Genomic DNA, 22,403 nt, shown 5'->3' on the forward strand with positions numbered 1-22,403 from the left:
ACAAAGTTAATGTTTTATTCAGTAAGGATGCATTAAACTGATGGAAAGTGACAGTCAAGACTTCTACATTGTTACAGAGGATTTTTATTTCAAATAAATGCTGTGCATGTTTAACTTTCTATTCATCAAAATATTATAAAAAATATATATGTTTCAACTTTCCACAAAACAACTGTTTTCAACATTGGTAATAATAAGAAATCAGCATACTGAAATGACACTGAAGACTGGCGTAATTATTCAGAAAATTCATCTTTGCTATCACAAAAAAAATATAAATTTTAAAATATATTAAAACAGACAAAAGCTATTTTAAATGGTAAACATTTTTCACAATATTACCGTTTTTCTTGTAGTTTTGATCAAATAAATGCAGCCTTAGTGAGCATAAAAGACTAATTAAAAAAAAAAAGTTTAATTCTTACCGACGCCAAACTTTTGAATATTAGTTTGCGGTTAAGAACATAGAATATACACAAAAAATGTTGTATTTCAATGAACAATAATTTTACACTATATTTTAACAAAAACTGGCATCAAATCTCAAAATTAAGACTATATTTCAGCTGATTAATATCAATCTGTTGCTGCATAAGAAACTCACAGCCTCCACCTCATCCATGTCAAATATAGCATCTTTTCCTACTTAGGTTTGAACTCACTTTTTTTTTTTTTTGCAGTGTATTCGAGGCAGGAAAGCCACTCTGGAGGAGCTACAGACGGTCCACACTGAGCCTCATGTGCTGCTTTACGGAACCAACCCTCTCAGACAGAAACTGGACAGTAAGAGCAAACACGCACACACACACACACACACACACACACACACCTGACTACACCACGGGCTGAATCTGACTGAGTTTTGTGAATGAGCGCATTGTTGTATTTCTCTCTCTGCGACAGTTGGAGCCTGAGATGGTCTTCTCAGTTATTAGCCCGTGAAGCTTCTCCTGGACTTATGCAATTATCCACATTATTTACGCTTCTGCAGCCAGATCCGCCTTACAGCATGTTTCCTAAATGCTGCAATTTGTTTCATTTCTTGTTTTGGCCTGTTGTCATTCCCTCCCCATCCCAAACTCCCTGGCGTTCCCCTCTGTCAGCCCACTCTCTGCTTTCATCAGTCATGGCCTTGATCTGAGTTTGCCCCTGAGCTGTCCGTCAAGGCCGTCACCTCTCTGCCAATAACAACCACACATGCAGTTTTCCATGACTTCAGCTCCGGCCCCCTCATGCAGCGATCAAACACATGCTTAAACGACATGCCCGCTCACACACACGTGCACACGCACGGATATTTCACACTCGTCGGGTACGGAGACAACATGTTTCCACATTTCCTATCTGATTGGGTCGATTCATTCAACAGACTTTTTTGATCTTGCAACAATGTGTTGCTTCATAAGCACGATTGATTTGAAAAATAGGGCAATTTTAATCAATAGATGCTTTGCCTCATTGAGAAACGTTGGATTATTGCATGTGTGTTTGTGCAGTAATATAGTAGGGGATGGTCATTTTGTTGAGTATTCGGGGTTGGTGGTCTTAGACCTCAGACCTTATTGGTTGCACTTTTTGGTTCTCTAAAAATAGCTGTTTGTCAATCAAACTACATTGATATGTTTTTGATTAATTTAAAAGAGCCTGCTCTAAAGAGTAAATTAGTTGAATCAAATGACACTGGTTGCATTTTTTTGATTCACTAAAAAGAGCTGGCTCATAAGAGTCATTGATTTATGAATCATATGACACTGTCTACACCAGGGGTGCCCAAACTCGGTCCTGGAGGGCCGGTGTCCTGCAGAGTGTAGCTCCAGCTTGCCTCAACACACCTGACTGGAAGTTTCTAGTATGCTTAGTAAGACCTTGATTAGCTGCTTCAGGTGTGTTTGATTAGTGTTGGAGCTAAACTCTGCAGGACACCGGCCCTCCAGGACCGAGTTTGGGCACCCCTGGTCTACACTATATGTTTTTGATTCACTAAAAAGAATCAGCTCATAAGACTTATTTGTTGTTGAATCAGATGACTATGTTTGTACTGTGTTTTTGATTTCCTAAAAAGAATTGGCTCATAAGAGCCATTAGTTTGTGAATCAAATGACACTATTTGCACTATGCTTTTGATTCACTTAAAAGAGCCAGCTCATAAGAATCATTGATCCGTGAATCAAATGACATGGGTTGCACTAAATGTTTTAATTCACTTAATAGAGCCAGCACATAAGAGTCTAAAAAGAACTGGCTTGTAAGAGTCATTAGTTAATGAATTTAAATGACACGGGTTGCATTATAGTTTTGATTCACTAAAAAAACCCCAGCTCATATTCATAAAGAGTAATTTTTCTCATGAATTGGATCACACTTGTTTCGCTGTTTGTTTTGTATTTACTAAAAAGGATCATTAGTTTGTGAATCAAATGACACTGGTTATGTTTTTGATTTACTAAAGAGTCGTTTCATAAGAGTCGTTGGTTTTGAATCGAATGACACAGGTTGCACTATATGTTTTTAATTCACTTAAAAGAATCAGATCAGAAGAGTCGTCAGTTTATGAATCGGATGACATTATATAAGTTGCACTATGTTGTTTGTGCATATATGACTGTGCAGTCAGCAAAGACGATGCAATAATAAATACATATTGTCTTACAATCATCTTGCCACTTTTCAAGTGCTTTATCAAACTACACAACTATACAATAAGTTCTATAACTGTGGTGTTCCAAATTCATCTTCTCCACTGAACAGTGGTGCAAAAACACTAAAGTGTATTTCTGGCCTGACATGTACAGTAACAGATATGACTCATGCACATACATCTTGATATTCACATGCAGAAGTCGATTAGCTTAGTGATGTTGATGATCTTTATCTTTCTCTCTGTCTGTCATCAGGCTCAGTGACACCCATGTTCGTGAGACTGCCGTGCGGAGGAATCGGGGTGAGTTTCTCTTTCTTTCCCGTGTGTAAATAACGGTCCTGTTTGTTCTCCCTCCCCCGAACTCCAGCGGCAACGAAAACTGTTGCTCTCCTCTCTGCTGAGCGGGTAATTGTGTCCAGATGTTTTCTATAAACAAGCTGTGTGCGGTGTGTGTGTGTGTGTGTGTGTGTGTGTGTGTGTGTGTGTGTATTCTCTGATGATGATGATGATGATGATGAATGAATGGATAGACTTGTTCTTCTTGTTCTTGTTGCTGAGTGGACAGTGTCAGCCACACTCTTTCACGGCTCTGGAACAGGAAGTACTCATCCTCACTTCTCTCATTCTACTCATGCCCTCCCAGTCTGGTGTAGGTGAATGATTCAGACAGACTGTGAATGGTTTCCTGTAATGAATGGAGAGATGGTTCAGTCATTCATGTGAAAGAATATGGGGTAACCTCGCTTTTGTGTTGTCGTGGATGATTTCTTTTTCTGTGGCCTGTTGGAAATATTGCACAAAATCGTGACTATTTGGGATAATATAATCATTGCATTTTTGCATTTAGATTCATGCATTTGGCAGATGCTTTTATGCAAAGTGACTTATATTGCATTCAAAATAAATTCAAAATCCTGCCATAGCTTGCACCATTCTCTGCTTTTTGATCTACAAGAAGACTATATTAAGTTTTACATTACAAATAAGGAAATGTTAAGATACTATAGAGACATTGAACTAGTTTCATATTTTTTTGGTTGTTACAAGTTCCTGAAGCAAAATATCAAGAGGAAGCGCATATTGGCTCAAAAGACTCTTTATTTAATAGGACCACCTTATTTATTATATATTTATGTAACATACACTTTCTCTCTCCCTCTCTTTATAATTTATTAAGCTGTTCTTTTGAAATTTCTATTCATGAAATAATTGTTAAAAAAGACACGTTTTCACAAAAATATTAAGCAGCACAACTGTTTTTAACATTGATAATAATAATAAAAAAATGTCTAATATGCAGTAAATCGGCATATTAGAATGATTTCTGAAGGATCAGGTGACATTGAAGACTGGAGTAATGATGCAGAAAATTCAGCTTTGCATCACAGTAATAAATTACATATTCAAATATTTTTAAATATAAAACAGTTATTTTAAATTGTAATAATATTTCACAATATTGTTATTTTTACTGTCGTTTTAATCAAACAAACAGAACAAATCATTAGTGAGCATAAGAGAAGCCCCAACATTTGAACATTTGTATATGTATATAAAACAATATTTATGTTTTTGTGAGCATTGTTTACTTTAATGTATTGTTCAGGTGAACTGGGATCCAAAAAAAAAACACCATTCACAGTTTATGACAGTTTACAAAACAAATTTAATACAATAGCCAGACAAATTCCATAATTGTGATAGATTTGTTTTTGTACTTCCAGACGCAGAGAGGTGGATTTGTGTGTGTGTGTGTGTGTGTGTGTGTGTGTGTGTGTATTAGTTCAATGGTGTGACCTCAGGCAGGGCTGTTGGAGGGGGACTGATAAATGGCAGGCGGTCCTGTCTGGCTGAAGTCACAGTCTTTGAGCTGAATGGTGAGAAACAGAAGGGCTCTGGACTCTTTTATGGAAATGGAACAAAATTGTTGTCTTCCTGCATCTCTACAGCGAAAATTAGCCTGTCAGGGTGAAGATAAACTGTTCTTGCCTGAGACCTGCGCCCCCAAACCTCAGCGTCTACAACATCACTCTATTTCTTTCTACCGCTTTTACACCATGGGCCATGTTGGGGTGGGCTTTTGGGGCTTAAGCCCTAATGTTTTGATGTCTTTCGCCAAGTTTTTTAAATTTGTTCTTTTTTTTATTATTATTACATATGCTGTTACATATGTATGGAAGCCCGCTTCCGCCACTGAATAAAAAATAAAAAAGGTAATTGCGACTTTTTATCTCACAATTCTGACATTTTTTCTCAGAATTGCGTGATATAAACTCGCAATTGCGAGTTATAAAGTCAGAATTGTGAGATATAAACTCGCAATTCTGAGAACATTCAGTCTTTTCCCCCACCTCAAAATTGGACTTGAACTCGCAATTGCGAGTTTATATCATGCAATTCTGACTTTATAACTCACAATTGCGTGTTATAAAGTCAGAATTGCAAGATATAAACTCGCAATTGCAAGAAATAATTCAGAATTGCGAGTTTTTTTCTCACAATTCTGACTTTATAACTCGCAATTGTGAGTTTATGGCCCAATCCCAATTCTACCCCTTAGCCCTTCCCCTTTGTCTCAATTCTCTTTTGGTTGGAGGGGTAGGGGTAGGGGAAGGGGAAGGGCCAGACAGCCCTTCAAACGAAGAGTTTTCGGGACCACACTTCAAACAAAGGGATATGAATTATCTCAGCGTAAACCGGCTTCAGGGGCAAAATGGCTGCCCGAGCGAACAAAAAGACACATAAATGTAAGCATTTTTGGCATTAATAAAGATTTTAATGAAAAGTAATCATTTGTTTTATGTTACATTCAATCGTGAGTTCATATTTATGGTCATGTTACTCAAAGAAATGTTTGCAAAAAAATCGCTAATATTTGCTAACTAACTGCACAATAGTGCCACAAAATATTTTCATGTCTGATCAGGGCGATAACCACCGTAGACGTTGAGGGGGGCTAGTCCCCCCAATAATTAGAAATCGCTAAACCCTTTTCTCAAATATTGCCAATTCGAGAGCGAGAGAGAGAGATGAAAGATGCATGCGCGTCTGTGCGTTTCTCTTTTTAGAGTGAGTTTACTTTAAAAAAAACAGCGATTTTATCCTCTCGTTGCTGGAAAATATAATGTAGCGATTCAGTATTTAAACTGCTATTAATAAAAGTCGTGGGGCAGCGTTGATGATTTCTTTTCTCCTGGATGTGTGAGCTGCGCGATCTACGATATATATGTGTGTGTGTGTGTGTGTGTGTCAGTAAGCAGCGCATTAATATAAAATGATAATTAAAGGCTCTAATGCACAACAGTATAGGTGTGTGTATTGTAGGAGCTAGACGACGTATGATGACGTGTGACGGCATAGTAGTGGTGTCCCAATTCTTAGGGGAATATTTTCACCCCTACCCCTTGACACTGTTTCAAGGGACAAGGGGAAGGGGTATAAAATAGAATTGGGATTGGGCCTATATCTCACAATTCTGTGAAAAAAAGTCAGAATTGTGAGATAAAAAATTGCAATAACCTTTTTTTATTATTATTATTCAGTGGCGGAAACGGACTTCCATACATATGTGCCAGGGTTAGTGTAGTTTACTAAAACTAAAACCTAAAAAAAAGTTTTCATTACTTGAAATAAAATAAATGTTAACTGAAATAGAATTAAAAAATAAACTTATTTAAACTTGGCCAACTTAAGTTGCCAAGCCAGCATTTATTATTTGTATTTAGCTTAAATTAATAAAAAATAAAAAAATAAACTGTATAGACATATTGGTAACACTTTAATATAGGGACCAATTTTCACTGTTAACTAGTTGCTTATTAGCATGCCTATTATTAACACATTGGCTGTTAATTAGTACTTATAAAACACATATTCTGCATGAGCATATTCTACATCTCTAATCCTACCCAATACCTCAACTTAACTATTAAAAAGCAGAAAATCATAAAAAAAATCTTAGTTAATGGTTTGTTAATAGCGAGAATTGAACCTTAAAGTGACCGACATTTAAAAAAACAACTAATAAAAATGACAAAAACACAACAAAATTACTAAAATATTCAAATTTAAAATATGAATTAAAAATTATAGTTGTATCTCAATGAAACTAAAATAACACTGATATGCACTAAATCTTTCATTTTAACACCAATAATATTGAAAGATTCACTTTAAGAGTTCATTTTTTGTTTGTTTGTTTATTTTCATTATTATTTATTTGACAGTGTTTTATAGTGGTTCTGTTCCAAAACTTAGTGAGCTGAGTGAGCTCTCTCTCTTTTATTTCTACACTAAATTCCTTCATCATGCACTCTTGCGCTCTTTCATTAGCTCACTCTTTCTCATTTCCCTAGCTTTTCTCTTTCTCTGTTCCCGATTCATATTTTTTTCTGTTTTAAATGCACCACAGGCTCGTAATTCGTGACAAAGTCATTCTTGGCGGAGCTTGAAAAGACCAGAGGTTTTTTACGTTGCCCTTGAGCGCTCATGCCATTGAAAAGCTGAATTCATAAATGGATGGAGGATATGTATTCTGAGAGGGAGACCCAGGGTTTGGAGCGCCTCAGCGGTTCCCCAGATTTCTCACTTCCCTCTCGCCGTCTTTCTTGTTGCCAGCTTGTTGTTTCATTAAGTGCTTATTTTGCCCGCTTCCCCTCCACATGCTGTTGCAGAGATGCAGACTGTCCTAATATTCCTTCCTCTAAGATGTTTCGAGCACTTTAACAGAAATGAGTTCAATGTTTGTACGTGGTTTATTGGAAACCGTACTGTAAGTAGAGCGTGATGTTGTGGACGAGAAAGACGTTTTATTGGCAGTCGGTTGATGGATAGTGGATGTACAAGAGAAGACTTTTTGACACAGTCACCATTTAAAACACCCTGCTTCCACTAGTTCAAATATTGAATATGGTTAAATATTTAAAATATATCAAACATTTTAATAATAATTTAAAAAATTATATATATATATATATATATATATATATATCATTGCAAACGTTGGCTATTTTTCCTGTTTAATGCACAGAACTAAAGAATGCCAAAGGGTAAACCTTTTTCCCCCCTTAAAAATAAATAAATAAATAATAGCCTTTTTTTAAATAATAATAATTGAATTATTTTTATTTGTTTTACTGCATTATTATATTTTAATTTTGGGAAATAATGTATAATTACAATTTTTTTTCAGTTTTTTTATTTTTAAATAATCATTAATTTATAATATAAAAAAAAATTATAATAATAAAAGGAAATAGATTTTTCTGTTTTCTGAACATGCACATTGGAATACAGGCCAAAAAGTTAAAAACTTTTTTTATTTATTTATTTTAAACAGCATTATTTTTTTTCCCAATGTTATAAAATTACAATTATTATAAATATTGTATTTATATTTATTAATAATGATATTATTTTAAAATTATAATTTTATTAATTAAAATAGTAATTTTATATCATTATAAATATAATTATGTTTTTGGAAGAAATATATTTATATTTTTTAATGATATTCTGGTCTCAATATATGGCTCAGATTCCACCTTGAATGTAATTCTATGTAATTCACACTTTTTTCATATTCATGCCAAATTTTTGTCCCTATCTTCAAGTATGAGCAACAGCAATTAATTATCAATTAATTAAAAATACATAACGCAATTAATTATAAATATATAACAATTAAAATGGCACTTCATGTCAAACTTGAAGTGCAAGAGATGTTATTCTGCACTTTGAGCACCTGTTGATCTATATTGGCGGGGTAGTTTACGCCTCATGAATTATTCCCTATTTTACCCATGACCCCATTTAAGTGCTGAAGTATTAGTGTGTGTGTGTGTGTGTACGTGTGTGTTCATTTGTGCGGTAATTGCAGGCTGTAGGCCAGACGTGTGTGAGCATAATCAGTAATGCCTGATGAATAGCTGTTTTTGGTCTCTAAGCATTCTGGGATTCCGAGCCAGGTCTCTCCCGCCACTATTTGCTTTCCTTTCGTGTCACAGAATAAACGCCCATTCTCATCCTGTCTGCACTAAACTCCCAGCATGCTCGTGTCCTTTGGGTTGTGCATTAGGTGTGAAAAGAGCCTCTGGCTTCTTTGTGACCATGTTGTTGGTTTGTGTGTCGTTTTTCCTTCCTGATGGCTCTGCAATCAAGCTCCTCTGTGAGAACGAGAAGGGCACAAAAGAGGATGTTTGGGAACAGTTGGGTGCGAAGGCCTCATGTACTGTGCCGTGTCTGTTTGCCATCTCTCTTATGTCAGCGGTGAGAAAACACCGGTACGAGAGACTTTTCCCTGTCCTCATAAGCGTGGGTTCATGAGGAGACACCTCCTAAGAACCGCTAAATGTTGTTTAGTGTTCGCTAACTTCATTTGATAGAAATTGTGAGTGCAATCATTTTTAAGTACACTACAACAGGACTAACTACAATGTGACTAATGATTTGTGGCTAGCAAAGAATCACGACTTTTCATGAAACGTTAACTCTATTAATAACATAATATGCACAACACTATTTACTCTTTTGTGTTTTTTATTCATTTCTATCATTTTTAATAATTTCTAATATTTTTTAAATAATTAGAATATTCTTTATTATTATTATTATTATTTTATAATTATTTAATGTTTGTAAAAATTTGTTTATATTATATTTTTATGTATATATTACATTTTTTATATATATTTCTTAATTTTTTCTATTTTATTTTGTTTATTATTTTATTTACGCTTATATATTTTATTAAGTATAACCAATACAATAATGTATTGGGTAAAAGATACCTAAGATATAAATCATGTCAGCTAGCTCAACTACCTTAACTTAATAGCTACCATAATAATAATAATAATAACAATAACAATTATTTATTAGTTATCGGTGTTGTTGTTTTTTTTCTTTCTTTTTTTCACATTTGATAGCATTCCCAGCATGGGCAACATTAAGGGGGGGGGGGCTTAGCTAAGCGCTAAATACCCTCAACGTGTTTTTGCAGCGTTGAGCAATGTAACCAATCACAGACATATCTGTTAATTTCTTAAACGCAATGGCCAATCAGAAACGTTTTGTCAGAATTCACTCACCGCTGAAAGTGCCGCAGTTTTTAAGTGTAGGCTAGTTTTAGACGCTCGTGAATCATCTCATGACTAAGTGTAGACGCGATGTAAATAAGAGATTCATTGTGCAGTTTAGAGAGCTTCATTGATTATAACGGAACTTTGTAAGATTGCGATGAACAAAGATGAGTGATAAAGGGAGCACGCTTTGCGCACTTTCTAGGGTATAATCCATTCAGAATTTGTATGAAACTTTCGTTTTTCTGACACATAGGCTACACCCTGCAAAGTTTCGGGAATGACATCCGCATATTTATGCGGGATTCACTCTCGAAATAGCAGTGATTGGCAATGGACGCAACATAAAATATGTTGATTTAATTCTGGAACCGGTCCTGGCCAAACCTCCACAGACAGCGCGCGCCCCGAGCGAGATCTAATTCACGGACCAAAAGCGTGTGTAAACTTTATTGAGATCGGGGCATATCAACCAGTAATTTAATTTAATTTCCAGTAATGGTCGGTAGAAAGTTCAGCAGTGATTTATGACAGAATATAGTCCCACAACTGATCGTTTATATTTTTCCTCACATGTCTCGCCTTTGGTACATCAGAAAAGCAGCGTGCACATTTCTGGTTTTAAATGAAAGGCCATCAACTGACAAATGTCACCATTCAAATCAACAGCAAGAGCCAAAGCTAGTCTACAGTTTACTAAACGGTGGCAACCTCTTTAAGTTATTCTTGACTGTGTTGGATTGACTGTTTTGATGCGTTGCAATACGGTAGGGCATTGTTTTGATGCTTACATCCGAAAAAAAAATCATTATTTTTATTTATTTCATTTATATATATGTATTTTTTTTATTTTTATTTTTTTTATTCTTGCCCCCCTTGACTCAAGAGTCAAATGTCGCCCGTGATTCCCAGTATCATCTCCACCCTAAATTCAACAGACCTGTGTTTGTGTGTATTTACAGGTTGACAGTGACACTATCTGGAATGAAGTTCACTCGTCCAGTGCTGCTCGTCTGGCTGTGGGATCTGTAGTGGATCTGGTGTTTAAAGTGGCTTCAGGAGAGCTGAGGGTAAGACTGACACTCTCATGTAAAAGTGAATTTTGCATCCAATGATCCCTTTAATGCTCATCCAATCAGAATTTAGACTCTGAATTATGCGTTTCACAGATGTGATTTCTATAGAAGCTTATTTCTGCCACAGAGTAGTAATATAAAAAAGGTAATTGGGACTTATCTCATAATTCCGACTTTTTTCCTCACAATTCTGACTTGTTTTAATTTTTTTGTTTTCTTGTGAGAAGAAAAGTCAAAATTATGACATGTAAACTCATATTTCCAAGAAAAAAAGTCAAAATTACAAGATGCAAACAGAATTCTTAAAAAAACAAAAAAAAAGTATTGCGAGATGTACGTAAACTCAAAATTCCAAGAGAAAGTCAAAAAGATGAGATGCAAACACAGAATAAAAAAAAAATATCTCAATTGCAAGATTTAAGCTCAAAATTCAAAGACAAAAAAAAAAATCACAATTATGAGATGTAAACTCATAATTCCAATAAAAAAAAGTCAAAATACTGGGATGTAATTTATGAGAAGAAAAGTCAAAAATATGATATGTAAAAATTGCAAGATATATACATGCAATTATAAGATAAAAAGTAGCAATTATCCGCTTCATATTTTTATTCCATGGCAGGAATAAGCTTCCATAGATTTCCCCTCCACCTTGTTTGAATTGTAATGAGGTCAACTGTAGCCCCCCCAGTGTGTGTGTCTGGGGTCAGGTGACCTGGGGCATCCTCAGAGCTCACAGGAAGTGACCCAAAAGACACAATCTACTCACATAATGCAAACATTCCATAGCGTAACCTAACCCTGAGTGGGCTGCCGCCCACCCCAATAACATAACACTGAAATACATCTATCATCGCATTCAAAAACCCTTGCTTCAGCCTCAAGCTTGTCCAAAAAAACACAATACACCTACATCATCCACTATCACCAGCTGCAATCCAGACACATTTCATTCTCTGTTTCGCACTCTTTCTCTGGATATAATTATATCCTCTGGAGTGAGGAAGGATAATAATATCATGAAGCTGCAGGCGCCCCAGTGTGAACGGTGAGGGAACGCAGCATCATGTGTTAGCAGACTTAAAGTCCTCTCGCTAGCAGTAGCTATGGGACGGCATGTGGCAACATGGTTGCATCCACCTGGAAATGATGTTTTTGCAAATCAACCCGCATTCATCAGTGTACTGCTGTGTCCAGACCAAGCTCAATGCAACACATTCCAGTGTTTTCTGTTCTCACTGATACTGAAATTTTGCATGAAATGACAAAATCACAGCTAATCAAAAAAAATAATATGAATGTACAGTCAGCCAAAATATGTATAGTACAAAAAAAAAAAAACTAGGGTGATCATTGCAAAAACAGCCACTTTTTTCAATTGAGTTAAATTAAAAATTACTGCAGCAAACTTCCTAAAAAATAATTATTAAAAAATAATAAAGGAACAATAACTGCAAAACAGTATTTTAAGCTAATTTGTTATCCAGTGAATAAAAAATTAGCTTGAAATATTGATTTGAAATTATTGCTCTTTTATTATTTTTAATAGATAAATTTTATTGTTTTTATAAACAAAATATTTAATTGCATACAAGTAAAAACATGCTTGTAATTGTAAGTGCAATGTCTTTATATCTTTCATATTAAACTAAAACTCCTAGTAAATACCAACTCAATAAATAAATTAAAGATAATTGTTAGTATTAACTATATTGTTATTATAAATTATATATTAGAATTATATTGTTACTTTATGTTGATTAATTACTTTTTTAAACATTGTTAAAAACAGTCTTTTATCTGCTCCCATAAAACTTTAGTATATTACAACATTTTGACCCAAACAAGGTCTTTGTGATATTACATGATTTTAATATCATTACATTTTTATTGGCGTGTACTGTGTGTGTTTTTTTTAACGAATTAACATAACATCATTTTATTTATTTGTATTTTTTTGACCAAGCACCTGTGCTAGTTATGTTGGGATGTGTGCACATTACTTTAAATTGAAATTAATTCATTTAAGATACTGAGTTAAGGTGATTCTGTATTTCTCACATTCAAGGTCTGAGACGTTGTGGCTTAAGCAGCTGTGTGTGTGTGTGTGTGTGTGTGTGTGTGTGTGTGTGTTACCCATTAAAAGTAACAATAATTAATGTATAATTTTAATTGAATATTTTTTTTCTTTTGATTCTTTTTGACCAAGCATCTGTTGTAAGTTATGTTGTGATGTGCGCACATAGCTTTAAAATAAAATCAATTATTTGAAGACTTGCCTATGTATTTCTCACTTCCAAGGTCTGAGACGCTGTGGCTTAAACAGCTGTGTGTGTTTTTGTGTTCACAGAACGGCTTTGCTGTGGTGCGACCTCCAGGACATCACGCTGAGGAGAGCACTCCCATGTACGTCCTTACTGTCTCTCTGTGATCTCAAAATAAACGCCACAGCTGATATCAGCATCACTTTAAACACACACAGCATCAGAAATCAGTGTGATACACACTATCCTCTCACATAAATGAATTCCAGCAGTGCAGTGGGCCGGCTGGGCTTCCAGCACTCACGCTGGCTTCAGTATAGTCATGCAAGTTATCGGTGAGGTGAATACAGCACAGTAGGCCAACGCTATCTCCACACTGACTCACACCAGTTTTATTTGGAAGGACTAGCATGTGTTAGAAACTGCATGTTTTGGGAGTAAAGTAGAGTTTGGAGTGTCTTTTCTGTATCCAACAATGAAAGGGATTCCTATAGCTCGACTTCAGAGTTTTGATTCCCAGGGAACACACAACTAAAATAAATACAAATAAAAAGCATATATTTAAATGTAAAAAAAACGTTTTTTGTTTTTTTTCAAAATGTGTTGAACTTCTATCCATTTAATTATATACTGTATAATAAAAATTACAAATATGACTATTAAAAAAATCTGTCACATGTTTTGGTCACAGCCGTGTTACCACAAAATTGTCTCTGTTCCAAATGAAAGAATCTTTTAAATTGTTACTTTTGAATAATTTGCTGAGAAACATTTCTCAATTTGTACACATTGTAATGCTGACTTCATTTGTCAACCTCAGCCATTTAACATTGTTACCCAAGTAATTGTAAGGAAAATTATTAAACAAATATTTTTTTCTGGATGAACATGTTTATCAGTGCACTGAAAAAAAATTTGTGTTGAAAAAATTTTCACTCAGAAATTGCTAGAAAACTTTCTAGAAAAGTTTAGAAAACAAATAATTCAGAATACTTTTTATGAATAATTTCTAGAAAACAAATAATTACAAAGAAATGGCAAGAATTATTGAATTAATTGTAAGAAAATAAATCATCAGACAAATACTTTTTCTGGATGAATATGTTTATCAGTGCACTGAAAAAAATGTTGAAACAATTTTCACTCAGAAATTGCTTGAAAATGTCACAAATAATTACAAAGAAATGATCAGTATTACTGACAAACTATTACTGACATTATATAGTGAAATATTATTTTCTTGTAAAGCATTTCATTTTTGTTTTATTTATACCTTATATAAATATTTAAAAATATAAATAAAAGTTTTACAGAACAAGTTTTTTTAAAGTGTAACAACAAATCAACTTTATATATATAGATAGATGGATGGATGAGAGATAGATAGATGGATGGATGGATGAGAGATGGAAGGATGGATGGATGGATAGATGGATGGATGGATGGATAGATAGATGGATGAGATAATTAGATGGATGGATGAGAGATAGATAGATAGATGGATGGATGGATGAGAGATAGATAGATGGATGGATGGATGGATGAGCGATAGATAGATGGATGGATGGATGAGCGATAGATGGATATATAATTAGATGGATGGATGAGAGATAGATAGATAGATGGATAGATAGATAGATGGATGGGTGGATGGATGAGAGATAGATAGATGGATGGATGGATGAGCGATAGATAGATGGATAGATAATTAGATGGATGGATGAGAGATAGATAGATAGATAGATAGATAGATAGATAGATAGATAGATAGATAGATAGATAGATAGATAGATAGTTTATATTACTAGAAAACAATAATAACAAAAAATAAAGGTTTTAAACTGTATTTAGACATGTCCCAAATTGTGGTAACAAAGTTGCAAAAATTGACCATTAGTTGACCTCAATTTTGTCAATCAACATTTTCTGGTGGTTAAGCACTTCTTTTTACGGACCAAATGCTGAAACATAAAAGAAACTGATTTCATAATTGATTTTGTAAGAGTTTGAGACCCTCTCTGTATTTGTAGCATTTGTTGCTGATCTGGAAGCATTTTCTTGCACGCTTCAGACTCTGTGTTTGAGCTGTTTGGGTACACGGCGTCCTCAATGCTCAGCTCGGCAACTTGGATGCAATTTTATTTATCTTAAAGCTTGATGGTTTATCCAAATTGATGTCAGGTATCGTTAACAGGGGACTAAATTCCCTCGAATTGCCGAGCTTTGCCGCTCCTCCCATCTTTATTCCCAGTGCGTCTCCCTCATTACGGAAAGGTTAACGTAAACGAGTGTTCCTCAGTCTCTATGGTGAAAGGTTAAATAAAAGGACTGTTCCGTGGATGGCGTGTTTGGGGAGCAGACTGAGGTTTGGTGCCAGGCCCTGTTCTTGAGCTCTGATGTCAAGCCAGGACGCAGTGGGTGAATCGTGTCATTAGTGAAATGAGACAATCCATCAGGCCAGGAGGTCCAGTTCACAAACGCACACGATCAGGCCCTCCACAATAGATCACACACCAGCTGACTGCCCCGCTTCTGTGTTCTCTCTCACAAGCTGTTTTCTGCTTTTGTTTTTGACACAAATAACAGGGGATTTTGCTATTTCAACTCGGTCGCCATTGCAGCCAAACTCCTGCAGCAGAGACTCAACGTCAGTAAGATTCTCATTGTGGACTGGGTAAGTTGACACTCAATCAGATCATATTTTCTCTATGTAAATAAATGTCCCCTTTCCTATTTCTGTGCCACTGAGTTACCAAATGATCTCATTTTCAAACCGTGACATTGGTGCACAATATAACAATGGAGAAAATGGCAAACATCATTTTCAGTAAATCACAATTCTTTTAACTGTTTTTCTAGCTCTTTAATTCTTTTGTCACAGTTTAATATTTTTGTTTTCTGCTGAGTGAAAAAATATATTTATTTTAATATTTTCACAATTTAATTTATATTATATATAAATATATTTAATATATAGACGTAACATATTTTTCCTAAATATATACATGCATGGGTGTGTATTTATATATACATAATAAATCTACACAGTACACACACATACTATGTAAAAAAAATCTTATTTTGGATGTGATTAATTGTGATTAATCGTTTGCAGCACTAACATATATATATATATTATACATAAGTATTTCTTAAATATATACATGTATGTGTGTATATTTATAAATATACACAGTACCCACATATATATTATGTAAACAAACTTTTATTTTGGATGTGATTAATCAATTTGAATAAATATATTTAATATATAGACGTAACATATTTTTCCTAAATATATACATGCATGGGTGTGTATTTATATATACATAATAAATCTACACAGTACACACACATACTATGTAAAAAAAATCGTATTTTGGATGTGATTAATTGTGATTAATCGTTTGCAGCACTAACATATATATATATATATATATATATTATACATAAGTATTTCTTAAATATATACATGTATGTGTGTATATTTATAAATATACACAGTACCCACATATATATTATGTAAACAAACTTTTATTTTGGATGTGATTAATCAATTTGACAGCACTACTTTATAGTAAAATATTAATGTTTAATAAAATTCATAAATCATGAATAATAAATGAAATATTTATAAAACACCAGGAAAATACAGATGTTAAAATATTTTGCACTGGTTATATTAGCGCTATAAATATATAATTTACAAAACTTTAAATGTATTAAATATTTTTAAAATATTAATGTATTTATTTGCTGCTGCTTAAGGCAGGGCAGGAAGGCATCAAGTCACGTCCGAATCCAAATTCTGCTTCACTTTCTGTCTCCGGAATTTTGAGCATAATAGATGTATCCTTCGCTGCCTTTGATATCCCACAATCCTGTGCGTTCCATTCCGTGACTGTCGAGCTAAAAAAATAAAGATGGCGTCTGAAAGTTGCGTTTGGTGGTCAGTTTGTGTGTAAATGTATATTTCTGACTAACGTTGTGCACTTTTGATGTTATTTCTAGCGAGAAATAGTCATTAAATATTCATTTAGTTATCAAAACTCGTTCTATTTTGTTAAACCGTTACGCTGCCTCAGAAGCCTGTCCGAAATCAGTTTCATGAGGTGCCTTCGTGCAAAAAAACCCTGCCTGACTTTGAAGTCAGGTGCCTAGGCTTTCGGACGCAGCCATTATTTAAAAACGAATTAATTATTGAAAATTAAACATTTTCATTCATTTAGAATATCATTAGAATCATTTAGAATAATACTTAAGTCATAAAATATATATTTTTTAAATTTCATAAATGTATTATTTTTAAAGGATGTATAAAATATTATAAAAAAATATTACACTAGTTATATTAGAATATGGTTGTATTAGCACTGGTTATATTAGCATTATAAATATTTAATGTATTACATTTAAAGTGCATCAATTTATTTTTTACTAACTTGCTCATTCTTTTTGTAAATGAAGTATTAAAATAAAAATGTAAGCAATAAAATAGTTTATGGCATGTGGGACGTGTCCGTCTGATCCTGGGCCAGCGGTAGTCTGAACGGGGTCACATGCGCAGGGCTCTGCTGGGGTCATTAGGGTTTCTGGATGCCTTGTAAATGGCTTTCATTTCCTCCTGTCTGTCACACGGCTCTTCTGACAGACCTGCCGTATGCGGGGAAGCTGACCGTGACGTGTAGTGGTAGACATGAAAAGAAATGAACAAAAGAATACAGCTCTCTTAAAAGGCCCTCCTGCATCTCAGACGACTCGGAATAGATTTTTACACGCTTTTCATTCCAATGCGAGTGACGACGTGTCTTTTTACAGCATCTGACTTTTACGTTGTTTAACCAAATATTGTTGTTTTGTGCCGTTTTGGTCACTAGAACAAACAGATGACATATGAATTGTATGCACTGTTGTGTTTTAGGATGTTCACCATGGAAATGGGACTCAACAGGCCTTCTACAGTGACCCTAATGTCCTGTATGTGTCTCTCCATCGCTACGATGATGGGAACTTCTTCCCTGGCAGCGGAGCCCATGATGAGGTGGCTTTCATGAACATTTGGACAGGATTTGATATACGCTACTATTCAGAAGTTTAGGGGTGGTAGGGTTTTTGAAAGAAGACTCTTATTATCACTAAGGCTGCATTTATTTGATCAAAAATACAGTCAAAACGGGAATAATTTTGAAATATTTTTACAATTTAAAATAATAATTTTCTATTTGAATATATATTAAAGTGTAATTTATTCCTGTGATGTAAAGATGAATTTTCAGCAGCATTAATCCAGTTTTCTGTGTCACATGATCCTTCAGAAATCATTCTTATATGCTGAATTGATGCTCAGAAACATTTCTTATTATTATCAATGTGGAAAACCGTTGTGCTACTTAATATTTTTGTGCAACGTGTGATTAGTTTTTTTTGAGGATTCATTGATGAATACAAAGAAAAGCTTTAATTTTAAATGGAAATAAAAATATTTGTTAATAATGTGCTATTTCTAGCGAGAAATAGTCATTAAATATTCATTTAGTTATCAAAACTCGTTCTATTTTGTTAAACCGTTACGCTGCCTCAGAAGCCTGTCCGAAATCAGTTTCATGAGGTGCCTTCGTGCAAAAAAACCCTGCCTGACTTTGAAGTCAGGTGCCTAGGCTTTCGGACGCAGCCGTTATTTAAAAACGAATTAATTATTGAAAATTAAACATTTTCATTCATTTAGAATATCATTAGAATCATTTAGAATAATACTTAAGTCATAAAATATTTTTTTTTTAAATTTCATAAATGTATTATTTTTAAAGGATGTATAAAATATTATAAAAAAATATTACACTAGTTATATTAGAATATGGTTGTATTAGCACTGGTTATATTAGCATTATAAATATTTAATGTATTACATTTAAAGTGCATCAATTTATTTTTTACTAACTTGCTCATTCTTTTTGTAAATGAAGTATTAAAATAAAAATGTAAGCAATAAAATAGTTTATGGCATGTGGGACGTGTCCGTCTGATCCTGGGCCAGCGGTAGTCTGAACGGGGTCACATGCGCAGGGCTCTGCTGGGGTCATTAGGGTTTCTGGATGCCTTGTAAATGGCTTTCATTTCCTCCTGTCTGTCACACGGCTCTTCTGACAGACCTGCCGTATGCGGGGAAGCTGACCGTGACGTGTAGTGGTAGACATGAAAAGAAATGAACAAAAGAATACAGCTCTCTTAAAAGGCCCTCCTGCATCTCAGACGACTCGGAATAGATTTTTACACGCTTTTCATTCCAATGCGAGTGACGACGTGTCTTTTTACAGCATCTGACTTTTACGTTGTTTAACCAAATATTGTTGTTTTGTGCCGTTTTGGTCACTAGAACAAACAGATGACATATGAATTGTATGCACTGTTGTGTTTTAGGATGTTCACCATGGAAATGGGACTCAACAGGCCTTCTACAGTGACCCTAATGTCCTGTATGTGTCTCTCCATCGCTACGATGATGGGAACTTCTTCCCTGGCAGCGGAGCCCATGATGAGGTGGCTTTCATGAACATTTTGACAGGATTTGATATACGCTACTATTCAGAAGTTTAGGGGTGGTAGGGTTTTTGAAAGAAGACTCTTATTATCACTAAGGCTGCATTTATTTGATCAAAAATACAGTCAAAACGGGAATAATTTTGAAATATTTTTACAATTTAAAATAATAATTTTCTATTTGAATATATATTAAAGTGTAATTTATTCCTGTGATGTAAAGATGAATTTTCAGCAGCATTAATCCAGTTTTCTGTGTCACATGATCCTTCAGAAATCATTCTTATATGCTGAATTGATGCTCAGAAACATTTCTTATTATTATCAATGTGGAAAACCGTTGTGCTACTTAATATTTTTGTGCAACGTGTGATTAGTTTTTTTTGAGGATTCATTGATGAATACAAAGAAAAGCTTTAATTTTAAATGGAAATAAAAATATTTGTTAATAATGTGCAGGAGAAGTTTTTACTGTCACTTTTGATCAGTTTAATGATAAATAAAAGTATTATTCTTTCTCAGTGATCCCAAACTTTTGAATGGTACTGTGTATCACACTATTTATGTATTTGCTTTGAAACATCTGAAAATATTACTTTTTCCCAATTTCTTTTGTTTATAATTGTTTTCGGTAAGAGGAACCAAAATGTATACCAGACAGCCATTGTTGCCATGTAAATTATAAATGCAAGAAATACAACAGTATTTACATATGCATGTAATACCAGTATTTTGACCCAAAAGTCTGAGACTACTTTGAAAATCTGAAATCCAAGATCAGATTTAAACTTGAAAATAAACACAGTTTTGGGGTTTTGAGAAATGTAAAACTAAGAAAAATTGGAAAACCTAAAGACAAAATGTTTCATATGTTGCACTATTTCTGCGATTTCAGATTTTTTTCTGCACTATTTCAGTCGTTTGTTCTTTCTTCCATTAAAAATTGTCAAGATTTATACAAGATTTTTACTTGAATTGGCATGCTTGTGATTTTCTTTTAATTAAAAGATTCAAACTAAAAGCATTTTCACTGGTGGTCCAAGACTTTTGGACCTCACTGTATATTCTGAATATCTCATATATCTCACATCAACCTGACATGAGCAGCGCAAAAGACCGTAGTGTTCTTCTTTTCCCTCTTTATTTGACTCCCAATTTCTCTCAGTTATAATTAATGCTCATTATCATTAATCTGGTAAGTCAGCTCCTGCCTCTGCACTAATGAGGGGATTGAAATTTAATTGACTCCATTGTAGCCCTAAATTCTGCTATTTGTCAAAGTCCATTTGGCTTTCAAATAAAACCTCATTACAGTTTCACTCTGGTCATAATTGTGGGGATTTGTCCTTTATTGGCTCTGTGATGTCTTAATTTAGCGGTTTCTCTGGGGATGTTTGAATGTGCATGATTCATAATACCTGCTCATCTGCTCCAGTAAGAGCTTTTTTGGGAATTAGAGGGAGTTTACTAAACTGCACATTTACAGTTTGTACAGTTTTCTTCCTGTTTAAATTTTTTTTGCATATTTGTCACACTTAAAAGATTCAGATCATCAAACTAATTTTAATATTACACAAAGATAATGCAAGTAAATACAAAATGCAATGTTTAAATGATTTCATTTATTAAGAGAAAAAAGCTGTCCAAACCTGCCTGGCACTACGTGAAAATTAATTGCCCCCTCCTGTTAAATGACGAAAGAACTGTGATTAACAACAGTAATTTAGAAAGCTGAGTTAAATTTCACTAGCCACACCCAGGCCTGATTACTGCCAGACCTGTTGAATCAAGAAATCACTTAAATAGAAGCTGTCTGACAAAGTGAAGCATGCTTAAAGAGCAACACATCATGCCACGATCTAAAGAAATTCAAGAACAAATGAGAAACAAAATAGTTGACGCGTATCAGACTGGAAAGGGTTATAAAGCCATTTCTAAGGCTTTGGGACTCCAGCGAACCACGGTCAGAGCCATTATCCACAAATGGAGAAAACTTGGAACAGTGGTGAACCTTCCCAGGAGTGGCTGGCCTACCAAAATTACTCCAAGAGCGCAACCACGACTCATCCAGAAGGTCATAGAAGAACCCAGAACAACATCTAAAGAACTGCAGGCCTCACTTGCCTCAATTAAGGTCAGTGTTCATGATTCAACAATAAGAAAGAGACTGGGCAAAAACAACATCCATGGGAGAGTTCCCAGACAAAAGCCACTGCTGACCAAAAAGAACACAAAGACTCGTCTCATATTTGCCAAAAAATATCTTGATTATCCCCAAGACTTTTGGGCAAATATTCTGTGGACTGATGAGACAAAAGTTGCACTTTTTGGAAGGTGTGTGTCCCGTTACATCTGGCGTAAAACCAACATAGCGTTTCATAAAAAGAACATCATTCCAACAGTCAAACATGGTGGTGGTGGTAGTGTGATGGTCTGAGCTTCAGGACCTGGACGACTTGCCATAATTGATGGAACCATGAATTCTGCACTCTATCAGAAAATCCTGAAGGAGAATGTCCGACCATCAGTTTGTGACCTCAAGCTCAAGCGCACTTGGGTTCTGCAGCAGGACAACGATCCCAAACACACCAGCAAGTCCACCTCTGAATGGCTCAAGAAAAACAAAATTAAGGTTTTGGAGTGGCCAAGGACTTAAATCCGATTGAGATGCTGTGACATGACCTGAAACAGTCCGTTCATGCTCGAAAACCCTCCAGTGTGGTTGAATTAAAACAATTCTGCAAAGAAGATTGGGCCAAAATTCCTCCACAGCGATGTAAAAGACTCACTGCCAGTTATCGCAAAC

The 22,403-nt window shown here is 34.7% G+C and overlaps 1 protein-coding gene across 1 annotated transcript in view; it reads left to right on the forward strand.

Moving 5' to 3' along the window:
- LOC107601379 (histone deacetylase 4-like) overlaps nucleotides 1–22,403 on the forward strand; it is a 200,749-nt gene that overhangs the window by 129,431 nt on the left and 48,915 nt on the right. The window contains exons 15-20 of the mRNA XM_016293542.1: nucleotides 681–783; nucleotides 2,895–2,941; nucleotides 10,683–10,790; nucleotides 13,147–13,202; nucleotides 15,647–15,734; nucleotides 17,982–18,101. Of these exons, the coding sequence (XP_016149028.1) occupies nucleotides 681–783; nucleotides 2,895–2,941; nucleotides 10,683–10,790; nucleotides 13,147–13,202; nucleotides 15,647–15,734; nucleotides 17,982–18,101 (522 nt within the window). The remainder of the gene's footprint in view (nucleotides 1–680; nucleotides 784–2,894; nucleotides 2,942–10,682; nucleotides 10,791–13,146; nucleotides 13,203–15,646; nucleotides 15,735–17,981; nucleotides 18,102–22,403) is intronic.

Source organism: Sinocyclocheilus grahami, unplaced genomic scaffold (assembly GCF_001515645.1).
Source record: "Sinocyclocheilus grahami isolate Dianchi unplaced genomic scaffold, SAMN03320097.WGS_v1.1 scaffold304.1, whole genome shotgun sequence".
Lineage (NCBI taxonomy): Eukaryota > Metazoa > Chordata > Actinopteri > Cypriniformes > Cyprinidae > Sinocyclocheilus > Sinocyclocheilus grahami.